At 31.0% G+C, this 20,869-nt stretch overlaps 2 protein-coding genes across 5 annotated transcripts; both read left to right on the plus strand.

The window, feature by feature from the left end:
* The first annotated feature begins 6,640 nt into the window (after positions 1 to 6,640).
* Positions 6,641 to 10,828, plus strand: LOC126713648 (uncharacterized). 4 transcript variants are annotated; one of them, XM_050413463.1, is made up of 4 exons: positions 6,641 to 6,932; positions 7,075 to 7,261; positions 8,477 to 8,544; positions 8,686 to 10,828. In XM_050413463.1, exon 4 carries the CDS (start codon positions 8,731 to 8,733, stop codon positions 10,456 to 10,458), a length of 1,728 nt encoding a protein of 575 aa, XP_050269420.1. In that variant the 5' UTR covers positions 6,641 to 6,932; positions 7,075 to 7,261; positions 8,477 to 8,544; positions 8,686 to 8,730; the 3' UTR covers positions 10,459 to 10,828. The 4 variants fall into 4 exon arrangements, with proteins under 4 accessions (XP_050269420.1, XP_050269423.1, XP_050269421.1 ...); XM_050413466.1 differs by having other exon boundaries at positions 7,179 to 7,261; XM_050413464.1 differs by lacking the exon at positions 7,075 to 7,261.
* A 1,474-nt stretch (positions 10,829 to 12,302) lies between these two features.
* LOC126698801 (uncharacterized) lies at positions 12,303 to 12,950 on the plus strand. Its single transcript, XM_050396262.1, has one exon. The coding sequence runs from the start codon at positions 12,303 to 12,305 to the stop codon at positions 12,948 to 12,950; it is 648 nt and encodes a 215-aa protein (XP_050252219.1).
* The last annotated feature ends 7,919 nt before the right edge of the window (positions 12,951 to 20,869 follow it).

Here is a 20,869-nt window from a genome sequence, read left to right on the forward strand (position 1 = left end):
CACGGGGTTCAAGTCTAACACATGTTCTACACCTTTTGCGGGTAAATGGAAGACACATTCAACACAAGAAGTAAACACAGTTGGTCAACGTTTACTCTCTGCAAAATAATTAAGCCTTTGTCCTAGTTAAGGAAAAGGAAATCTACTCTAGTGAATGCAATTCATGACCATTTAACATGTCTAAAAAAAAATCAATTGGGAAGAAAGAAAGCATTGATTTTCTTGATCCTAATAAACCTACTTTTAGTTGGACGGTCATCCACCTCAACTAAATTCTCATACCAAATACAATGACATTTTTATTTCATTTTCAATTTGCTGATGATGGACAAGCAGCCAAAAATAAAAATAAAATAAAATAATTTGATGGACACGTGCATCATTCACGGACACAAACACAAACACACCATATGTTTTTATAATAAATATAAATAAACATAAGGGGGAGAGGGAGAGTTCTTCTATTTGATAAAATATACATGAAGGGTAATGTAATAGACAACGTTCTTTATAACATTTTTCATAACTTAAGGAAGTGACATGTGCTAGAATAATGATTAATCGATTAAATTGATCGTTTCTTAGAACAATTGACAATGAAAAATATTATCAGATGCTCCTGAGATAATTGTTAAGAATAATAAAATGAAGGATTTTATTAATGAATGTCCTAAGGGCAATGGTTAAGATGCATTTAATGCTTTATTAAATACTCCTTCCGTCCCACTTTGTTTATCCTCTATTTCATTTTGAGATGTCCCAAAATATTGTCCTGTTTTTAAAAATAAAAGTTATTAATTTACTAATGTTCTTATTATACTCCTATTTTATTAATAATTCAATTTTTTGATAAATTTATTTAAGGGTACTTTTGGAAACTTATAAATTTTTAAAAGGTAGATAAGACAATAAATGATGTTCCCTTAAAAAGTTTGACTTTTCAAACAAAACAAACAAAGTGAGACGGAGGAAGTAATATTTTTATACACTTTTGAAACTAAAGTCAAATAATACACATATATCCAAAAAAATACACACTGCCACAATAAATTTGTGTGTGTAAGTCAATAAATTATTAATATGTGTATTTTATTTATTTTTTTAAATTATGCATTACAACTTATAATTTAGTATTTATTAGTCTTTAATCTGTGCCCTTAAAACACTTATTAACATGACCATAACACTTATTAACATGACCATAAAATGAATCCCGTCTATATTGGGAAGCAGGATAAATAGTAAAAGTTAGTTTGCTTGGCCATCTAGAAAAAGTGAATCGACTACATTGAAAATCCTATCTTAATGATTGCCCTTAAGGCACCCGATAACAAGATCCATTAATAATTCGGTAAAGCTTAGGTTTAGTGCACTAGACACTGCCAAAAGTAGATACATATTGGCATCGTGACCAATCTAGTGCAATGGAGAGCTAGTCTTGAACCAAGTCCTTGATAATTATTGATTAGGCAATGAATTACTGAGCTCCAACTCCTATCCGTTTTCAGCAGCTTTGAAAAAATTATGTCGGTAGGCTTATGATAAATAAATGGACTAATAAGTAGTTTGAGTTTTATTGTGGCCCTGCACGTTGAAGTATGGATAAGAGTGGGCTTCTCATGTACTGTAATAATTAAATTATATTGAAGAACATGCTAGACCTGAAGCTTTGGAGAGAGAGAGTGAGAATCCAAGGTGATTTTCCTATTACTCTTTTGTCTCTTTTCTGCCTTTTCTGCTTATCTGATCACAATTTGGTCACAACTTTCTCAAAGCTTTCGGGCATGCCCTTCACATACTATACTGATGCAACCACCTTCTTTTTGGTCCTCCGTCCTTAAAGAACACGACTTTTTGCCCACAAAGAAAGGTATCACTTTCCTTGGAAACCCCACCTGGTCCTTCTCCTTCGTTCACATCCTCCAAGTTTGTGAATTGTGAGATGCTGAACATCAAACATCACGTATTTCCTTTTTCTTGGGTGGTGGAAAATATAGGCTAAAACTTGCCAAGAAAATCGATATGGTTACATAGGCCAAGAAGGTCCTTCCCACATAGGTTTGGATGCTAAAAGTGGAGCAGACACTAGAAAGTGTTATCTAGATTTTTATGTTGCGAACTTCCAATCATGTTTTTGATTTTGATGATAATGATGTAGCAGTAAGTCAATTAAGTGTGTTTTCATTGTGTCTTATTCATCAATTAAAGTACAACTTTATAGCTTTATAGCTATGTACAGGGTTAGATCTGTTTTTTTGTAATATAAAGAAGGATTTTTCTTGATTCTCAAAAAAAAAAAAAAAAAAAAAGGATTTTTCTTTGGGCTTAGATAATTTGGTAAACGCCAATTAAATACATGATTAATGAAGAAAAAAAAAAACTTTGAAATGACATCATTCAATACAAATAATCTAAATTTATTTTTATGTTACGTGTGATGGGTCACTAACATCATATATTATACTTTCTCAAAAAAAAAAAAAAAAATCATATATTATATACCATATAATTAAATTTGGGTACTAAAGTTGTGATTGACTAAGAGTTTTGTAACTCAATTGGTTGACATATTTTAGTATTTCTAAATAAGAAATCCGATGTTCGAATTCTTCCACCCCAATTATTGAATTATAAAAAAATAATAATAATGTAATATCTTATTGCTATATTACTACTAGGCGTTTTAATAGTTTGTAAGATTTTATGATCCTTGAGTTGATTTCATTATACTATTTTAAAGACCCTTTCTATCTTAGGTAGAATTTTATGATATAGTTTTAAAGGTCTTTTCTATCTTAGGTAGGATTGTGAATTTAACTGCCATGGTCATCAATGTTTAAAAAATCCTACAAAAGTTTCATAAAAAAAAAAAAGTAAAAAAAAAAAAAATCCTATAAAAAACAGTACTATTGCATATCGAAATGCTATATAATTATTATAATCAATGGCAAAGTCACTTAATTTTTCTTGGAGTTAAATAAGTTTACAATCTTAACATATGTGCTCCTATTTAAGGAGAGAGAAACCATACATTAGGGGGAAAACTTTGAACTCGAAGTAATTTGGAGTTTGGATCTTAGTAAATTTTGAATGGGAGATCTTATTGAAAGGAAATAGATTAAGCAAACTAGGCAAAAATGTGCATACAATTCATGTAGAAGTCAAATTAAAAGGTAAAAATAAAGTTCAAAATTTCAAGATGATGCCATCTAAGTTGTTGGTAAGTTCTATTCCTACTGGTTTGAACTTAGAATTTCTCTTCCCTAATATACTTTCAAAATGCTGCCAACTAAGTTTTAGGCAAGTGATTAAATTTTTTAATAATATTTAAGTATCCGTGAGGTATGACTTGTGAGCTGTCTATTTAATAATAATAATTACCCTAGTGATTGCAATCGTAGGAAATTTAAAAAAAAAAAAAAAAAAAAAATTTTGATTGATGAGATCCTGTTTCTTCAAGTTTTGCTCTCCGACAAAGCATTAAAAAAACTGAAACGTGACTAACATTATCTCAGTTATTAAGGATTGATTAAAGAAAGAAATACTAACAGGTAACTGTTCAAACTCCTAATTATATAGTATTTTTATAACAGTATTTCACAATTTGCTACCGAGCAAGTGGGTCAAATTTTAATATTTATAAGAAACTATATCAAAGATTTGTTACATATAAATGTTTATAGAGTGTGGGGGGTAAGGACCGGAATTCAAGTCTCCAGAAGGAAGTTTCACATACATATACATTTAAATTAGATTATAGTAGAATTTCTACTTTGTATATATATATATATATATATATATAAAGATCTATTGCGTTAATTTAATTTTATATATAATTGCAGTTCTGGATTTATTTTTCTTCTTTATTTGTTTGTTTATTTACTTATTTTCCTTTCTCCATAGCTTTCCCGTTTGTTCCATAAATTTGATAAGTTGGTCCACATGAATGAGAGCTAGGACCAGACCGTGAAACTTTGGTTACAAAATATAATATTATCATTGCCAACTGCCAATGATGGTAAAATTTACAATAAGTTCAAATGAAATACAATTTTTCATCATTGTTCTTAAAAAAAATTATATTCGTTGAAGTGACATATTATAATCATTGATAAATAAAAGTAGTATCAATTAATGATAAATTTATATAGAAATAATATTGCACTAATCACAAATTATATGAAATAAGTCATAAAAAAATTTTCCTGCCCTAAATTCTATAAGGATGTTGCCTCAAATCTTAGAGTTTGCAATTTAAATTAATATCTTTGAGAGTTCTTAAGATTATATCAATTATTTTGAAATTAGTAAGTTAAATTTTATTAAAATAGATGTCAAAATAGTGATTGATAAATATTGTTGACATTGTGAAAACTACTCCATAAATTTTAAAATGAATTGATATAATTTTAAGAACTATATAATAAAATTATCCTAAGAACTTTAGAATATGAAAGGAAAAAATTATAAATATAACGGTATAATATTTTAAAATAAGAATATTTAACAAGAAAGAACATGGTAGCATGTAAATATGCACACCTTGCTTTTATGTGGGGGACACCAGCCGCCCAAATAACATATTTAAAATTGCGAAAGCCCTCCAAAATTACCTCAGTTTTCCCTTTACACTACAACCCCCAACCCCCTTGTATTGTTGTATTACAAATTTAACAATTAAATTACTACAGTCTTCAATTTGCAAAATTGCTTTTGAAACAAGAGGGAAAAATAAAAAAGGGAGGGTAAACTACTATAAGAAATAAAATTTCCCAATTGTTTTTAATGGTGATTTCCCCCCCTAATATAAAGTGAAATTGTAATTTTCAACTTTTATATAAAGATCAAAGGTGTGAAATACCAAAAAAAGAAAGCAATAATTTATTTTTTTAAGAAAAAAAGATGGAAGGGAGAAGATATGTTTCCCACTTGTTATTTTCTAAGAAATGCCAGCAGCTAGAAAATGACTCTTCTAAATGCAATTGCAAAAGAAGTTTTTGGAATATAATAAAAAGCTTGACTATAATTAGGGAGGAAAAATGAAACCATTGTGCAACTTAATTTTCATATATAGTGTGTCTGTGTGTGTATCACGTTGTTAAAATATTCGTCTATCATATTTTTCTTAGTCATGAAGGAAAAGATTATTGTCTACAACGTCACTTATAAAAATAAATGGGGTTCGTATCAATTTCTTCACAATGAAGGTGCACATTTAGTGATTAGAAAGAAAAAGAAAAACTGTTTTAATAATGACGAGTAGAAATTAAATATGTATTGTTTTTAATTATGTCGAAAGCATCTTAGAAATAGAAATAGATATATTTTTCTCTAATATAAAAAAGGCCACCTTTAAAAAATGTTAAAACATAGCTTTCTAGCATTTTAACCTATTAATTACAAAAAGAAAATGAAATGATCTCAGCAATGACATTTTAGTTTTTAATTCCAAATTGACTTTAATTTAGACCTGAAGATTCATCTTTAGTTCGATTTCCAAACAAGCCCTATTCTCACGTAATAGTAACTTCGAAATTAAAAATGAAAAAGACCCTAAAAAATCATGGTTGTCACAGCCTTTTTGAAATATCATTTATAGTCCGTTTGAATTGAGGAGGAGGAGGAGGAGGAGGGAGGGAGAATATAGTAGATTTAGCATAAAATTAGCTTATTTTTAGTCAACTCTACTATACTCATCTCCACTCCCACTCCTTCCCCCCTCCATCCAAACAGGCCATTAATTAAACAAATTTCAGAGGATCTAGTGTGGGATATTTCTAAAACAATCTCTTTGTCTTTTTTCTAAATACAGATTTTTTTAAAATACAGATAAATAGTCCTATATGATATATATGTGAATTAACATGAACTAATAGTATTTGTATCAGTATTAAGGTTCAACGAATCAACGGCAACAAAAACCAAAATTGATGTGGAAAGTATGTTGGGCAAAATGTTTTTGGAAATAATTTTTATTTAAAATTCTCCTTAAAAGAAAATGCTAAAGTTATAAACTATTTTACAACATTATGTGATGTTAACATATATAATCATTCTACCATTCTTGAAAACTCAAGCCATTAATAATAGATTATGCCAATAAAAAAATGAAAATCCTCCAAAACAAAATTCATATTCATCTTCAAGATAAGTTGTCATCCACCAAAATTTTCACCATCCAACTTATTTTTATTTACTTTTAAGATATTAACCCCTAACAGATAAATGTCATTATGGTCACCTAAATATAGAGTTTTCTTTACAAATTTATGTCCCTAACTTTTTTTTAATATTTAATTATTTATATCAGTTATAGTAAAAAAATAAAAATGATTAGAAATGCACATAAAATGTGTGAATAATATTTATGTATATGGTAGAAGGGAGAATCTAATTAACAATTAGATATGAAATTCCTATAAAAAAAAATAGATATAACACATACTAAATATCTAGATATACCAAAAACATGGTAACTTTCCTTTAAATAAAAAACTTTCTAAAGAAAAACTTATGTGATATTTCAAGATATTTTCAATTCTCACTCGGCAACTATCAATTAATAATAAAAAATAAATAAATAAATAAACCTTGAAATAAACACTTTGTCACATTATAAATTTGGTCATAAGCAGTTAAACCCATGCTTCAGTTACCCTGTGGGACCTGTTTCTCTGTGTCTTGGATTCTGTAACATACGCGCAGAGAGAGAGAGAGAGAGCAGAGAAGAAAACGCCACCCAACCAGAAAAATAGAAAGAAGCTATAGCATAGCATATCAACAGAAACAGTTGCTTGCTTGCACGATCTCTTTAAGCAAATCCCAAAAATATATATAATAGTAGTATTTCTTTATTATAGATAAAGCAAAAAAGAAAAGAAAAGAAAAGAGGGTGGCTTTTCTCTCTTACGATCGTTGCCTTTCAGTTTCAGGTAGGCCTTATTTGCGTTCATTCATATATTTTCGGTTTTGCTTTTTCTTCGCTTTCTTGTTGAAGCAGCCTTTTTAGCTGAGGCAACCTATAAAAGAAGTATCTTCTGTATTGTGTATATCTGTATTTGTACGTGTTTTCAGGGTCAGGCTCTGCCTTCTCTGCCCCACTTATAAAGCCTTTTTTTTTTTAGAATTTCATGTGTTTTGTTTCTTTTCGTCCTTTACACACATGGGTTCGCTGAAAGTTGAGATTTTGATGGTGGGTTTGGGTGTACATAAAGCTTTGACAAGGCACCACCGCTTCTGCACTATTGGTTTCGTGTTGTGGGTGCGTTTTCTTGACAATCTGGTCTTTCTTTCTCCCTCTCTCTCTCTGTGGGGTTTTTGGAATTGGGTTTTGCTTGTAGAATGGTTCTTTTTTGTCTTCTCTGAAGGATATACTTAGCTTTGACTCTTGCTATGAACAGCTGTTTTATGTTCTTTTTTTAATGATATTGTGATGTGGGTTGTGATCACTTTCTGATTTCTGGAGATGGGTTTGAAGAAAAATGATATTTTGGTAATTGATTTGTGTTGGTCTGGGTGTGATATCGTTGGTGTAGCACAGTTCTCATTGATAGGTATTTGTTAAATTTAACACCGACTTCTTTGCTCCCTAGAATGCAACCAGAGATGCATATATATTTTTTGTTTCCCCTAAGATGAATGTTTCAATTTCTGTTGTTTTTTCCCTGATATTTGTTAAAAGAAATGAATCTTTTGATGTTCATTTCACTGAGAATTCAATTCAATTATTTAGAAGAATTGCCTTTCATTAAATCAATGGAGTTTGTGGAACTATTTGTAATGTGTTATACTGTAGGGGACTTGAAAATTGCAGAATTATGATAGATCCAACATTTTATTAGTGGGTTATATTGTTATATGGGACTGATTGATATTTGAGGTGTTCGTTTTGATACTTGAGTTGTTCTTGATTTTTAATGATTTTTTCTGAGGTTGTTAAAGGATCCCATTTGTCTATCTCTTCTGTTTAATATTACTTTCCGCTTACTCATTTGTTTCTACATTCAAATACTTGATCTTTTTTTGATACGCTACATGTAAATACTTGATCATACAAGAATTAAGTGTCTATTGTGCTCTTCTTTGGTCCAAAGAGACTGGGCAGAAAAAAAAAAGAAATTGAAAGAGAAAACAATGTAAATTTCCTTTGATATCTACTTTTAAGATTTAATGTGCCAGAGGTGTTTGATTTTTTCCATTGATATTGCCAACTAGAATATTTAATTCAGAAGTGAGATACAAGAAGTATTTATTATTATTAGTGTTCTGGGAAAATTTTCAGCCATAATATAGAATTGGTTTTGAATGCTTACAGCTTTCTTATTCTTCTTCTCCTTCTTCTTCTTTTGGAAGCTCATAATTTTATTACCTTTTTCATTTGGTATCTAATCTCCTCAAAATTTAAAACACAATATTTGTTTTAATTTATAAGATGACTTCATAGATGTAATTTTATCTTTTTTATTCTTGTTTTCAGGTTAAAGATCTTGTGGAAATATTTCCTGCTTGGAGTTGTCTATAATTCAAAATTTTGACTTGATCTTGGTATGTATATTTTATTTTAATGCAACATATATATACTTTTCTTCTTTGACCACAATCATATCTTGTTCAATTAGCTTAGTTGATTTTTCTTCATGTATTATTCCTTTGCCTTAATATAATATACTTTCTGTTGGCTATCAGGGTTTTCTCTTGTGAGTTTTGTTCCGTATATCTCTTTCCTACCTGATGGCTGAGGAGAATGTCAATTTACCAGCGACCCCAGAGACAATTAAGCCAAATGGGAATAGTTTGAGAGGAAACTCTACGGGAAAAGCAAGCTCTTTAAACAGTGGAGAAATTGTTCCTCATTATCTCAGGGTGTCTACTGGTTCCTGTCATGATTTTTGTAAATATGGGAGGAAACATGCATTTGAAGGAAAGGCAAGACGTCCTATACTGAAAAAAGTTGTAAAAAAACCACCTGACAGCAAAAACCCATTAGTGAGAGTGGATCTGCCAGAGATGAAGAAGATGACAGTGGTCAGGCTCGAGCCTTCACCTGACTCCAAAACCCATTTATCTGATGTTCCTCAGACCATTAAACAGAAAGTGTCAACAAAATCACCTGGCAGCAAAAATCCTGGAGAAAGTAAATTTCTGACAGAGAGGAAGAAGATGTCAGGGGTCAAGTTTAAATCTTCACCTTATTCAAACACACATAAATCTAATACCCAAAAACCCATGAAGGCAGAAGTGTCATCATCTCCCAAAAAGGTGGATGCTTCTTCGAGAAAAGGTTCTTCAAAAGCTAAAGATTTAAACTTGTCCGCAAAACATGCTACCCCTTTGAAGCCAAAATCTGTGGCAGTGAAACCAATGTCTTCTCCTAATTCCTCAGGAGGTATAAGTGGCCTAAGAAAGAGTGATGTCAAGATTGGCAAGATGACGGGGACCTTAAAAGTAGCTGTAAAGAAAGCCCTGGCTTCCCCACAAGCCTCGTTGTCATCGAATTCTTCTGTCAATAGAGTAGCTGTAAAGAGAGCCCTTGCCTCCCCACAAGCCTCATTGTCATCAAATTCTTCTGTCAATAGAGTAGCTGTAAAGAAAGGCCTGGCTTCCACACAAGCCTCATTGTCATCAAATTCTTCTGTCAATAGAGTTGCAAATTCAAATGAAAGAAAGCTCAGGAACAAGAAAGTTGTGTCTCCCCTTATGAATCAGAACAAGATTAGAAAAGCTGAACCTAAGCAACCCAACAATGAAGAGGTCCCAGAGAAAACCTTGTATGTCATCAAGGTGGAAACTGAGAACAAACCTTTGGAATCTGCTCAAAATGAAAGAATTGCAATTGAACTGTCACATGCTCTATCATCATCACCGAAGTCTACATCCCTCCCAAATATTCTGTCTTCTTCAACCCATGAAGAAGAATATCAAGAGGAGTCTGAATATACAATGAGTGAAGCAGAAGATGACTCACCCTTGGAAAATAGTGAACTTGAGGATACTGAAGAAGCAGACACCTTGGAAGAGGGATACAAAGGGAGGCCCAGAAAGGCTGGGATGGTTTTTTCTGAAGATAAAAACTCCCAACCTTCAAAATTGAAGTTCAGGCAGGGGAAGGTGGTTGATATTCAGTCTGCAAATAACAGTCCGAGGAGGCTTAAATTTAGGCAAGGTAGAATGTTGGGGGAGAACCAAATTGTCAAGGCCAATGCCCGAAGGAGAGGCTTTAAAAGGACAGGTAGAGGTGATGGTGACACAAAGAGTATGGAAGCTGATCCACCAAAAGTTGTTTTGAGGCATCAAGATGTGCAGGGGAAGAAAGATGCTCAGGGTTTGTTTAATAATGTAATAGAAGAAACAGCAAGTAAACTTGTTGAAGCCCGGAAGAGCAAGGTTAAGGCCTTGGTTGGTGCTTTTGAAACTGTGATCTCCCTCCAAGAGAAAAAACCTGCAAACGTTGTTGCTTGAGTTTTAGAGAAAGGAAAAAAAAATTAACATTCTGTAACTTCGTTGTTTTGTAAAGGAATGATAGGAAAATAAATCTAAGCTTGTAATGGAGAAGTGAATTAACAAGCTTATGAAGCTGCAGCAGCATAATAGTAGATTGCTACAATTGACATTACAGGCCTGGGTGTAGAGTTTAGTGGAGAGTGTGGTGTGTACTGATCTTAACATGCTTCATATACATGTTTCTGAAGGGTATGCTGCTTCTTGCTTTCCTTTTGAATTTCATACCTTGTGTGATCGATTTGTATCTTGTGAATAAATCCAGCATATCCTTGACTTCATGTACTTTACTCTTTGAGTGGGAGAAAAAAAACTATACAATTGTTCATCATTTAGTTGTATCTTTTTCCTTTTTGTTTAAGAATTGATTGTATATGTGCGTTTCTTAGACTTTTTCTTTTCCCTTTTCGAATATGATGAATGGCAGTATTTTAATGTTATTTAATTTGTTCAAGATTGCTTTGTTTTGGTTGGTCATTTCCATTTGTTTGGCAATGGTCTGAATTTGTTCAGGCAGCATAGTTTTTGCATATTTGGTGTCACCTGATGTCAAGGATGCTCTGGGTGAGATGTTGTACTTTCTTGTTCTTGTTCTTCTTTTAATTGGTAAGTTACGCACTTAGCAGATCTTGAACCCATGACCTCATCCTCTACCTTACTTTTACAAAGAGAAGAGGTGACATTTGACATGGTAGAGCTCATTGGCACTAGGTTTCCAGGCATGGGGATGCCTTATATATGGGGAAACTTTTCTTGTTCACAATTACCATTTGTTTAACAAAAAAGAAATTCATTTCCTACCCATCAGAAAAGGTACGATAAGAAAATGAAAATGCTATTATTGGAAACCTTGTTATTGGACGAGCAAGTGGAAATGATCTCAAGCAGATTCATCTCCAGAATATTATACTTAAGTTTTCACACTATGAACATGAAAGTCCTGCAGGCATTATTTGTTCAAACTTCAAACGAGTCTTTGCTTGATAATAACATGTCACAAGCGCTGAGCCCCAAGTTAATATTCTCTTTCTGTCGTCGATGTTTCATTTTTCCAATTACATATAATAAGATATATCTGTTTCTTCTCTTCATATGTCAATGATCTTATATTAAAGCCATAGCCATAGTCCATTAGTCCTAAAGAAAATTTGCATTCATCATCTCAAAGATTCATCTACTTTGAATGAGGAAACATGCTATTTAAGCAAACACAAAGCATGTCATGCCCAAAAGAGAACTATGCTATCAAAAAAAAAAAAACTTGAAGTCGAAGAATAGGTAAGGTCAGCATTGACGCAGAAGATTCAGGAAAGTTCAAGTAAAGTAATGATGAACCTGACTGAAGAAACTTATCAGGGCTACCGGAATGTGCAAACTGCAAAGTGCTCGTGAAAAGGCTGAACACAATGGTGAGGCTTACGCATTCTATCGAGGAAATGAGACATGACAATAGCCATTGAAATAATATGACTCCTTTGACTACTGTGGGCATGTGGCTTTAGCTTCATGATGTTATTAAACAATGCCCAACACCTACAGTTGCGTACTAAGTCGTCTATATGACAAGCAAATAACTAAGTCCAAGATCCAATTTTATACTCTTCAATTAAAATAATCCCACAATCTCTAACAGTCTATTTATGGATTGACTTGTTACGAGAGTAACATTCTCCATTTAAATTTGTCATTTACGGTGAGGGGTGGTTACATAACCCACAATCTCTAACCGTTCCTTCCGTGACACAAAGGAGCTGCTACTCTTTGCCAACGAAGAGAAAAAAAATCTGGAGTTGATGGTGGTAACAATGTGGACTATCTGGTCCCGTAGAAACCAGATTAGAGTGCAGCAAAATGTTTACCCCATAACCCAGGTCGTTCCAAATGCTCGGCAAGCCCTCTCTGTTTTCCATCGTGCAAACAGAGCCCAACAACTTCTAGCCACGGTATCCAGCATAAACCGGGTTACTTGGATCCCACCACCAGCAAACTCACTCAAGATCAACTTTGATGGGGCACTTTTCAAAGATATTAACAAAGCCGGTTTGGGTGTTGTTATCCGTAATGACCATGGACAGGTACTTGCATCCTTATCGGAACAGATCCAGATGCCTTTTTCCTCCGACCTGGTTGAAGCACTAGCAGCGGCACGGGCAATCTCATTTGCTCATGAACTCAGTTTCGCCAACTACATATTGGAAGGTGACTCCAAAGTGGTGATAAAAGCTCTCAAAAGTAAAGATGACTCCCTATCTTCTTTTGGCCACATTCTTGCTTCGGCCCAAACCTTAACAGATGTCAATTGTATTACTTTTTCCCATACTCATAGAATTGGTAAGGCTGTTGCTCATAACCTAGCAAAACATGCAAGACATGTCATAGGTTTTAAGGTGTGGATGGAGGATGTTCCTCCACATCTCCATTCTGTATTGTTCGCCGACTATGGCTTATTTTAATGATATTTCACGTTCTTCATTTTCAAAAAAAAAAAAAAAAAAATTGCACCATGCATCCTCTCCTATTTTAGATGAAAGAAAAATAATTGACTTTTTCCCGTCCTTCATTTTGGGAGACACATTTTGTGAGGGGGCAGTGTATTATGTATAAAAGTAATAATTCTTACACACATGTTTTTAACTAAAATCATGATTTGAAGTCACGATTTTACAATCTCTCTCTCTCTGTCTGTCTCTGTCTCTCTCTCTCTCTGTCTCTCTCTCTCTCTCTCTCTCTCTCTCTCTCCAAAAGAGTATAGCTTGATAGTTTCGATGTTTCATTGAATTAAAGGCTCAAATGTTCCAATGGATTTTTAAATCACTTTTGCTTGAGCAGAATTTTGAGTTTAGCCCATAAATGATAGAAATTCAACACCTATATCTATACAATATCTAAAAATTGAAGCAGAAAATTTTATGTTACTATGCTCTTATTAAGCCACATCATCAGCCACTTCACCATTTTTTTTTTTTTTTTGATTTGTTCCTCTAATTTCTTTTTGATAATATTAAATATATTAACTGATTGACTTTAGGATGGATTTTTTTTTTTCCTAATAATATCTTGAACGATTTTAACTTTACGTATATGTTGCTTTTACACATTCATATACTTTCATTTATAAAGAACTTCTTTCATACTTTTCTTTCGATCCATTTGGTCTACCTCGGTCCATTTCGGTCAATTTTGTTCATTTTCGTCTAATTCAGTCCAATTTGGCCTATTTGTTCCATTTGGTCCAATTTGGTCCACTTCAGTCCAATTTAGTTCATTTCAATGCACTTACTTAAAAATGGGAAAAGATAGGTTTGGGTTGATACTTGATAGTACTTATTCTAAATTTGAATTTTCTAAAAAATATAAATGACAAAAAGTATCATTATTATTTTTAATTGTTTAATCTAATGATTTGTGGTATTAGATTTTTTATATTCTTCTCCCCCCTCCCTCCACTTTAGTTGATATTAGTATTTTTTTTTTTTTTAGTGATAAGAAGTTTGAAGATTTATGATATTAAATTCAGTATCAATATTTTAATGAGCTAGATACTAATATGAAGTTGTGCCAAATGCAGCCTTTTAGTTGTCGAAAATCCTTGCTGAATGAAAAGGTAATATCTAAGCTTATAGATATGGAAAGCATAATATCTATTGAGCAATTATTTGACCTATTGGACCAAATTTAGATGTAGGTATAAAAGAAGTTGTTGGAATAATTAATGAGTTTGCAATACAAATGATGAACTAGTAAAAAAAAATTTGTTTAATTAGTATATATTTGTTGCTTCATATTGGAATTGCATATGCAGTTCTATTTTGAGTTTTAACTTTGAAATATTTTGTGTTCTATTCTTCAATTTAGTTTTTTTTCCCCTGATGTTATTGTATTGTATAAAATTCGTGTTTGGTTCACTTAGTTTCCAATGTAATTTAAGATTTTTCATAATCCAATTACATACTAATCATATATAGATATGGATATATAATTTTGTAGCAAGTTTTGAAGGTATTCTTTAGTTGCACAAAAAATTGCTTCCCAATATGTATGATTCAAAAAATTAAAATTTCATTTCATATGAAGATTTAGATTAAAATGTTAACTAATATCTATTTGTTAGCATTTTTTTTTTAACCACAAAGAAATATATATATATATATATATATATATATCTGATCATTTTATTTAAATCTCCAGACACAGATATATGTCTGTGACACTAGAAGACCCCACAATGAGGTCAAGTGATAGATTCCCGTGTTTCATTGTTAAGCATAGCTCCTAACAAGACATGATCTTTTAGAAGGAAAAATCAGTTAGATAATACTCAAAGTAACACTAACGATTATTCTCGAATCTATATATTACTAAAAGCTGAAGCGTAGTATTTAATGTTGCTACGCTCAGATTGAGCCACATCAACTGCCACGTCATTCCCATTCTTTTTCCTAAATTTGTCCTACAATTTAAAATTAGTTTTCTCATCAACTGCCACGTCATTCCAATTCTTTTTCCTGAATTTGTCTTACAATTTAAAATTGGTTTTCTTGAATTTAAAAATACTAATAAAAAGAAAATAATTCCCTACCCTTTGTATTCCATAGTTACAATTTTAGATGACAACTCTTTGTATTCTACGGTTAAAATTTTAAACAGCAACCCTTTGTGTTCCACGGTTACAATATCAAACGATAACCCTTCAGCTTCCTAACTGACTTTGGCTTTCTATCTCTATCTCTTCCTCTCCTCATACTATATTAATACTAAAAAGTTGGATGATTTAGTTTATGTATCTCTAAATCCCAGTTGCTCTTGACCTGAATTCTTGTGGATGTCTGCATAATAATTCAACGTAAGGATTAGATTAATAGTGTCGTTCTTTATTATTGCTGTTTATATATATATATATATATATATATATATATAATTTTGTTACTACCTTTTTTTGTGTTGCGGGTCATATATGAGTTTTTATGTATTTAGGTTAGGTATTTGTACTAATATATGATTGTTTGTTTCTATGTTTAAAATTGATTTGGTTTTATTTTATTATTATATGTTTGAGACGGTAACATTATTGGTTTATATTGTGTAATCCGTCTGATAGAGTTTTAGTAATATTTGTGTAATAGAGTTTTAGTAGTTAGAAAATTGAATGATAGAGTTTTAGTAGCATCTGTGCCTACAGAAATTCAATTGAATGATGTAATCCATACTTGCAGAAATTCAATTTGTTAAGGTATTTTAGTAGTTATCAATTTGAATTATAGAGTTTAAAATTCAATACTATACTTATAACATGACACTTCTCCTTTTTTCTTGGTCTCCTCATTTAAGTGAATCCCTCCTTCATCATTGAAATAGATTAAAAATTCCTTCTATATGCTTTGATTGTACTCTTGGCTATATTATAAAAGATTGTTTTTTGATATAATCTTTTTATGGTAATTATTGTTATTTTTGTTGTAGTTGAATCAAAATAAGGGGAAAATTATTGTGTACTCCCAAAGTACCATAAATGCATACTCCCTCCTCTCACATGAATGGTAAGTCCCACTAATTAAATTCATGGTGGGACCCACCATTCATGTGAGAGGGGGAGTACACATTTATAGTACTCTGAGAGTACCTAATAATTTTCCCAAAATAAGATTATGTTAGATTTGCATAATTAGTAGTTGTTGCATCTTCATCATTATCACAAGTTTAAGATAGAGATTACCCTCATCAATAGTTGTTGCGTATTCTTCATTGTCAAACTTGATCATCTTGACAAACCTTTTATTTATCTGATTGTATCACATATATTTATTTACTTATGTATTCTATTTTATTGTAAGATTTTTTTATCTTTTGATATAAATTAACTAGCTAGTATGTTAGCCAAACCGCTTGCTTCTTCAATTTTTTTAATCTTTTACTTTGCCTCCAACACTATCATAATTGGTTGTCTCTTTAATGGCATGTACTCTCTCTCTCTCTCTCTCTCTCTATATATTGTTTTATAGGATCCAAGCAAGAAAGAGTTTAAGATGCATGCTATGTCACTCTCTCAAATTTTTTACAATATAAACAACTTGCGGTATTGAAGTAATTAATGAATATTTTATATTAATAGTTATTTGTTAATAGGTGATTGACAACTTTAGAATATGAAAAGTTTTAGGTGAAATGGATAACAACTTTAATTTTGTTAATTTTTGCTTTCTAAATTACTGATAGTAATTTATCATGTTAAATTGGTATACATTAATCAGCTACAATGTTGTAATGTTATTTATTTTTTCTTTCTAATTTGTGAGGTTTAATTCAAATAATTTTGAATAAGTCCTTTGAAATAAAATTCAATACAAAATTTTTTTGGTAAGGGACTCTGTAAGGCTAAGGGAAGTTTGAAGATAATATAAGTTTTGGTCTCATATAATATACTTATATTGTGAGCTTTAGTTGCTACAAGTAGTATTGTAATAATTTAGATATGAAACTCTAGATGTAACACAAACAGGTAAGGATCGACATTCACTAATATTTGTCTTTTAACTTAAATGGTATTTTGCATTCATTAGATTTCATATTTAGTAATTTTCCTGTGCATTGCACGGGTTAGCAACTAGTTGCACATAATTTTGGATCATATCATACAAGCTCTACAAGACACGCATTTCATCTAAATATATTTACTCATCTTCTATGGGACAATTAGAAATGCAAAAATGACTTGCAATCATAATATAAATATAGAATGTAGAATATGATTGTGAACCAAATTTTTATGATTTTATTTTTATTTGGTTGTCTATAACCCAATAACCCTTTGAAGATCCTTTTTTTTTTTTTTTTCGTCCTTCCATATCTTAAGTGTTAAATCCTTCCATATCTCGAAAAACCGAATTGTCCACACTCCTTAGGCCTACAAACCTTCTCCCAACTAATTCAATTAATAAGATTTTCATCTTGCGCTATTGCCCCACTAATATGAACATATTATACGTTGTAGATCTTTACACAATCCAAATGTCACCATGAAGCAACTAATGATATATGTAGGTAGGGATTGAAAAACAGAAATCTCATTTAATCCAATCATTAACATTACTCATATCCAATTTCACAATCATATTACCTTGCTTGCTTTCCATATCTTCGAGCTAACACTAAGTGTAATAATTAAAAAGCAATGAAAGCATTATTCGTATTAAAATGTCCAATGTATAAAAGCATTTTGTAAGGCAGAAGTAACAATAGAGAGATAAACCTTCAATGGGTTGTAAGGAGGATCATTTGTAACGAGTTCAAAGTTCAAACAAATATATAATAAGATAAGTTCATAGGATGAATCTCAATAATGTTTCTACTTTGTAGGGTATGAAACTTCATAGATTAAAGCTATTAAGCTCCATTTAGTACGCAAGTTTAAACACATATTTTTAATTTTTAAACTATATTACATGTATTTTTACATACTTTTTCATCCACGTATGTTTAAAAAAAAAATGAAAACTGTTGTTTAAACATACGTACCGAACAGGCCCTATATATATATATATATATATATATCTTATATTATAAAAGTGCCAATGCCGCTACAGTGCTTCGGCACTATGCACTCAGAGTGTTTGCACTGTGCAAGCACTGTAGCGGCAACCGTGCTTTGGTGAGGCACTTTGCCTTTTCTTTTTTCTTTTTTTTTTTTTTTTTTTAACCCTTTTGTTTAAGTTTTGCACAGCAACTACAGTGCTACTTGGCACTGTAGCTACAGTAGTTGCATTTTTTGGTAGTCTTCCGTTTGTATTTTTTTAATATATTATTATACTTACACAACAAATTTCACAATATTTTCACGATTATTGAGGTGTCAATTTCTTATAAGTTAAAATAAAATAATAAAATATGAAACTATGACCAACCACAACTGAAAATAAATGTTTTGTGAAAATGTTGTACACTTGTTAGTACATTATTTTTGCACTATAGCTACGGTGCCTAATTTTTCTTTTAAGTAATTTGCTTGTGTTTTTTTTTTTTTTTTTTTTTATATTTATTTTAAATATTTATGTAAGCTGGTATATATATTGTTATACTGACACAACAAATTTTATAATATTTTCACAATTATTGACGTGCCAATTTCTTACAAATCAAAATAAAATAATAAAATATGAGACTGTGATCAACCACAACTAAAAATAAATGTTTATAATAAAAGTGTGAATGCGCGCATAGCGTCTTGGCACTGTACATCCAGTGTTTTTGCACTGTGCAGCGCTGTAGCTACAACAGTGCTTTGGTTTAGTTAGTCCTTTTTTTTTTTTTTTTTTTTTCAATAATCGGTTTGTGTTTTTTTTTTCTTTTAAATATTGATGTAAGCTGACATTTATGTTATTATACTGACACAACAAATTTCACAATATTTTCACAATTATTGGCATGTCAATTTCTTACCAATCGAAATAAAATAATAAAATATAAGGCTGTAGCCAACCACAACTGAAAATAAATGTTTTAAAAAAAATGTCACAACACTTATTGTTATCACAATATTTTCACAATTGTTAAAATCTCAGTTTCTTATATATCAAATAAAAAAAATGCTAAATCCACAACATTTTAACATTAATTTCACAACAAATCATAGGTAAGCTATTATTGATGGATAGCATTGGAGTTACAGTGCTTTTGGTTTATTCAACTGGCACTATAGCTACAATGCCTAAATTTTTTTTTTTTTCCAATAATTGGTCTGTGTTTTTTTTTCTTTGAAATATTTATGTAAGCTGGCATATATATTGTTATACTGACACAACAAATTTCACAACATTTTCACAATTATTGACGTGTCAATTTCTTACAAGTCGAAATAAAATAATAAAATATGAGACTATGACTAACCACAATTGAAAATAAACGTTTTAAGAAAATGTTACAACACTTATTATTATCACAATATTTTCACAATTGTTGAAATCTCAGTTTCTTATAGATCAAATAAAAAAATGCTAAGTCCACAACATTTTAACATTAATTTCTACCGTGCCTAAAGTTTTTTTTTTTTTTTTTTTTTTTTTTTTTTTTTTTTTTTCTAGCAATCGGTTTGTTTGTTTGTTTTTTTTTTCTTTTAAATATTTATGTAAGCTGGCATATATATTATTATACCAACACAACAAATATCACAATATTTTTACAAATATTGAAGTATCAATTTCTTACAAATTGAAATAAAATAATAAAATATGAGACTGTGACCAACCACAACTGAAAATAAATGTTTTGAGAATAACAATAACAATGTTATTAGTTTAAAACCAATAATAATTTGTCATTTAGAATTTGTTCTAAAAATGTTATGAATGTAGCATTTCTCTCAAATAAAATAAAAAAAATATCTATTCGGATCTTAAAAATGAAGATATTGTGAAAATATTGTGATATTTTGTTGTATTCTTAAACTTCTTTTTTAATATAATCAAATTAGGTGAGCCAAAATTCACGATTTCACACATAAAATTTATATTAATTTTCTCACTGGGGTAGCACGTACCTTGCACGTGCAGCCAACGCTAGTATATATATATATATATATATATATATATATATGTATATGTTGAATTTACCTTAGGGAGTAGATGGATACAAATAATCTTCAGCCAAAAAAAAAAAAAAAGAATTGGCTACAAATAATTATCTACAATGGTCGTTCAGTAACATCTCTTCCTACAACAGAGTATAGACCATTATGTTGAATTTACCTTAGGGAGTAGATGGATACATTTTTATACATGTATTTTTATACATTTTTTCACCCACATATGCCTAAAAAAAATTAAAAACTGTTGTTTAAACATATGTACCAAATAGGCCCTCTATATATATATATATATATATGTTGAATTTACCTTAGGGAGTAGATGGATACAAATAATCTTCAGCCAAAAAAAAAAAAAAAATTGGCTACAAATAATTATCTACAACGGTCGTTCAGTAACATGTCTTCCTGCAACAGAGTGCAGACCATTCAGAAGTTGAGGGAGAATGGCCTGATAATTATAAACAAGTTGAGAGAGATAGCCAATAAATAGATGCCACGTATACACTCCAAAAAAGAAGAATCTCTGGCCGGACAGAATTGTCTTCTGACATATACCCCTAAAGGTCCCGAAACAAAACAATTTGCTCTTTCTTTTCAATTTAAAAATTACCAACAGTAAAAACACTACTTCCATACTTGACAGACACTACCTTTATCTTCTCTCAAAATGACCCTCCACTATCTGAATGACAGGTGAGATTCATGTGGTCCCACTATTAAATTCTAGCCACAAACTCTGTGTACGTGGCCAAATTTCATTTGTCCTTCGACTAACAAAACAGCTGCACTGTATGT

Source organism: Quercus robur, chromosome 2, assembly GCF_932294415.1.
Source record: "Quercus robur chromosome 2, dhQueRobu3.1, whole genome shotgun sequence".
NCBI classification, from domain to species: Eukaryota; Viridiplantae; Streptophyta; class Magnoliopsida; order Fagales; family Fagaceae; genus Quercus; species Quercus robur.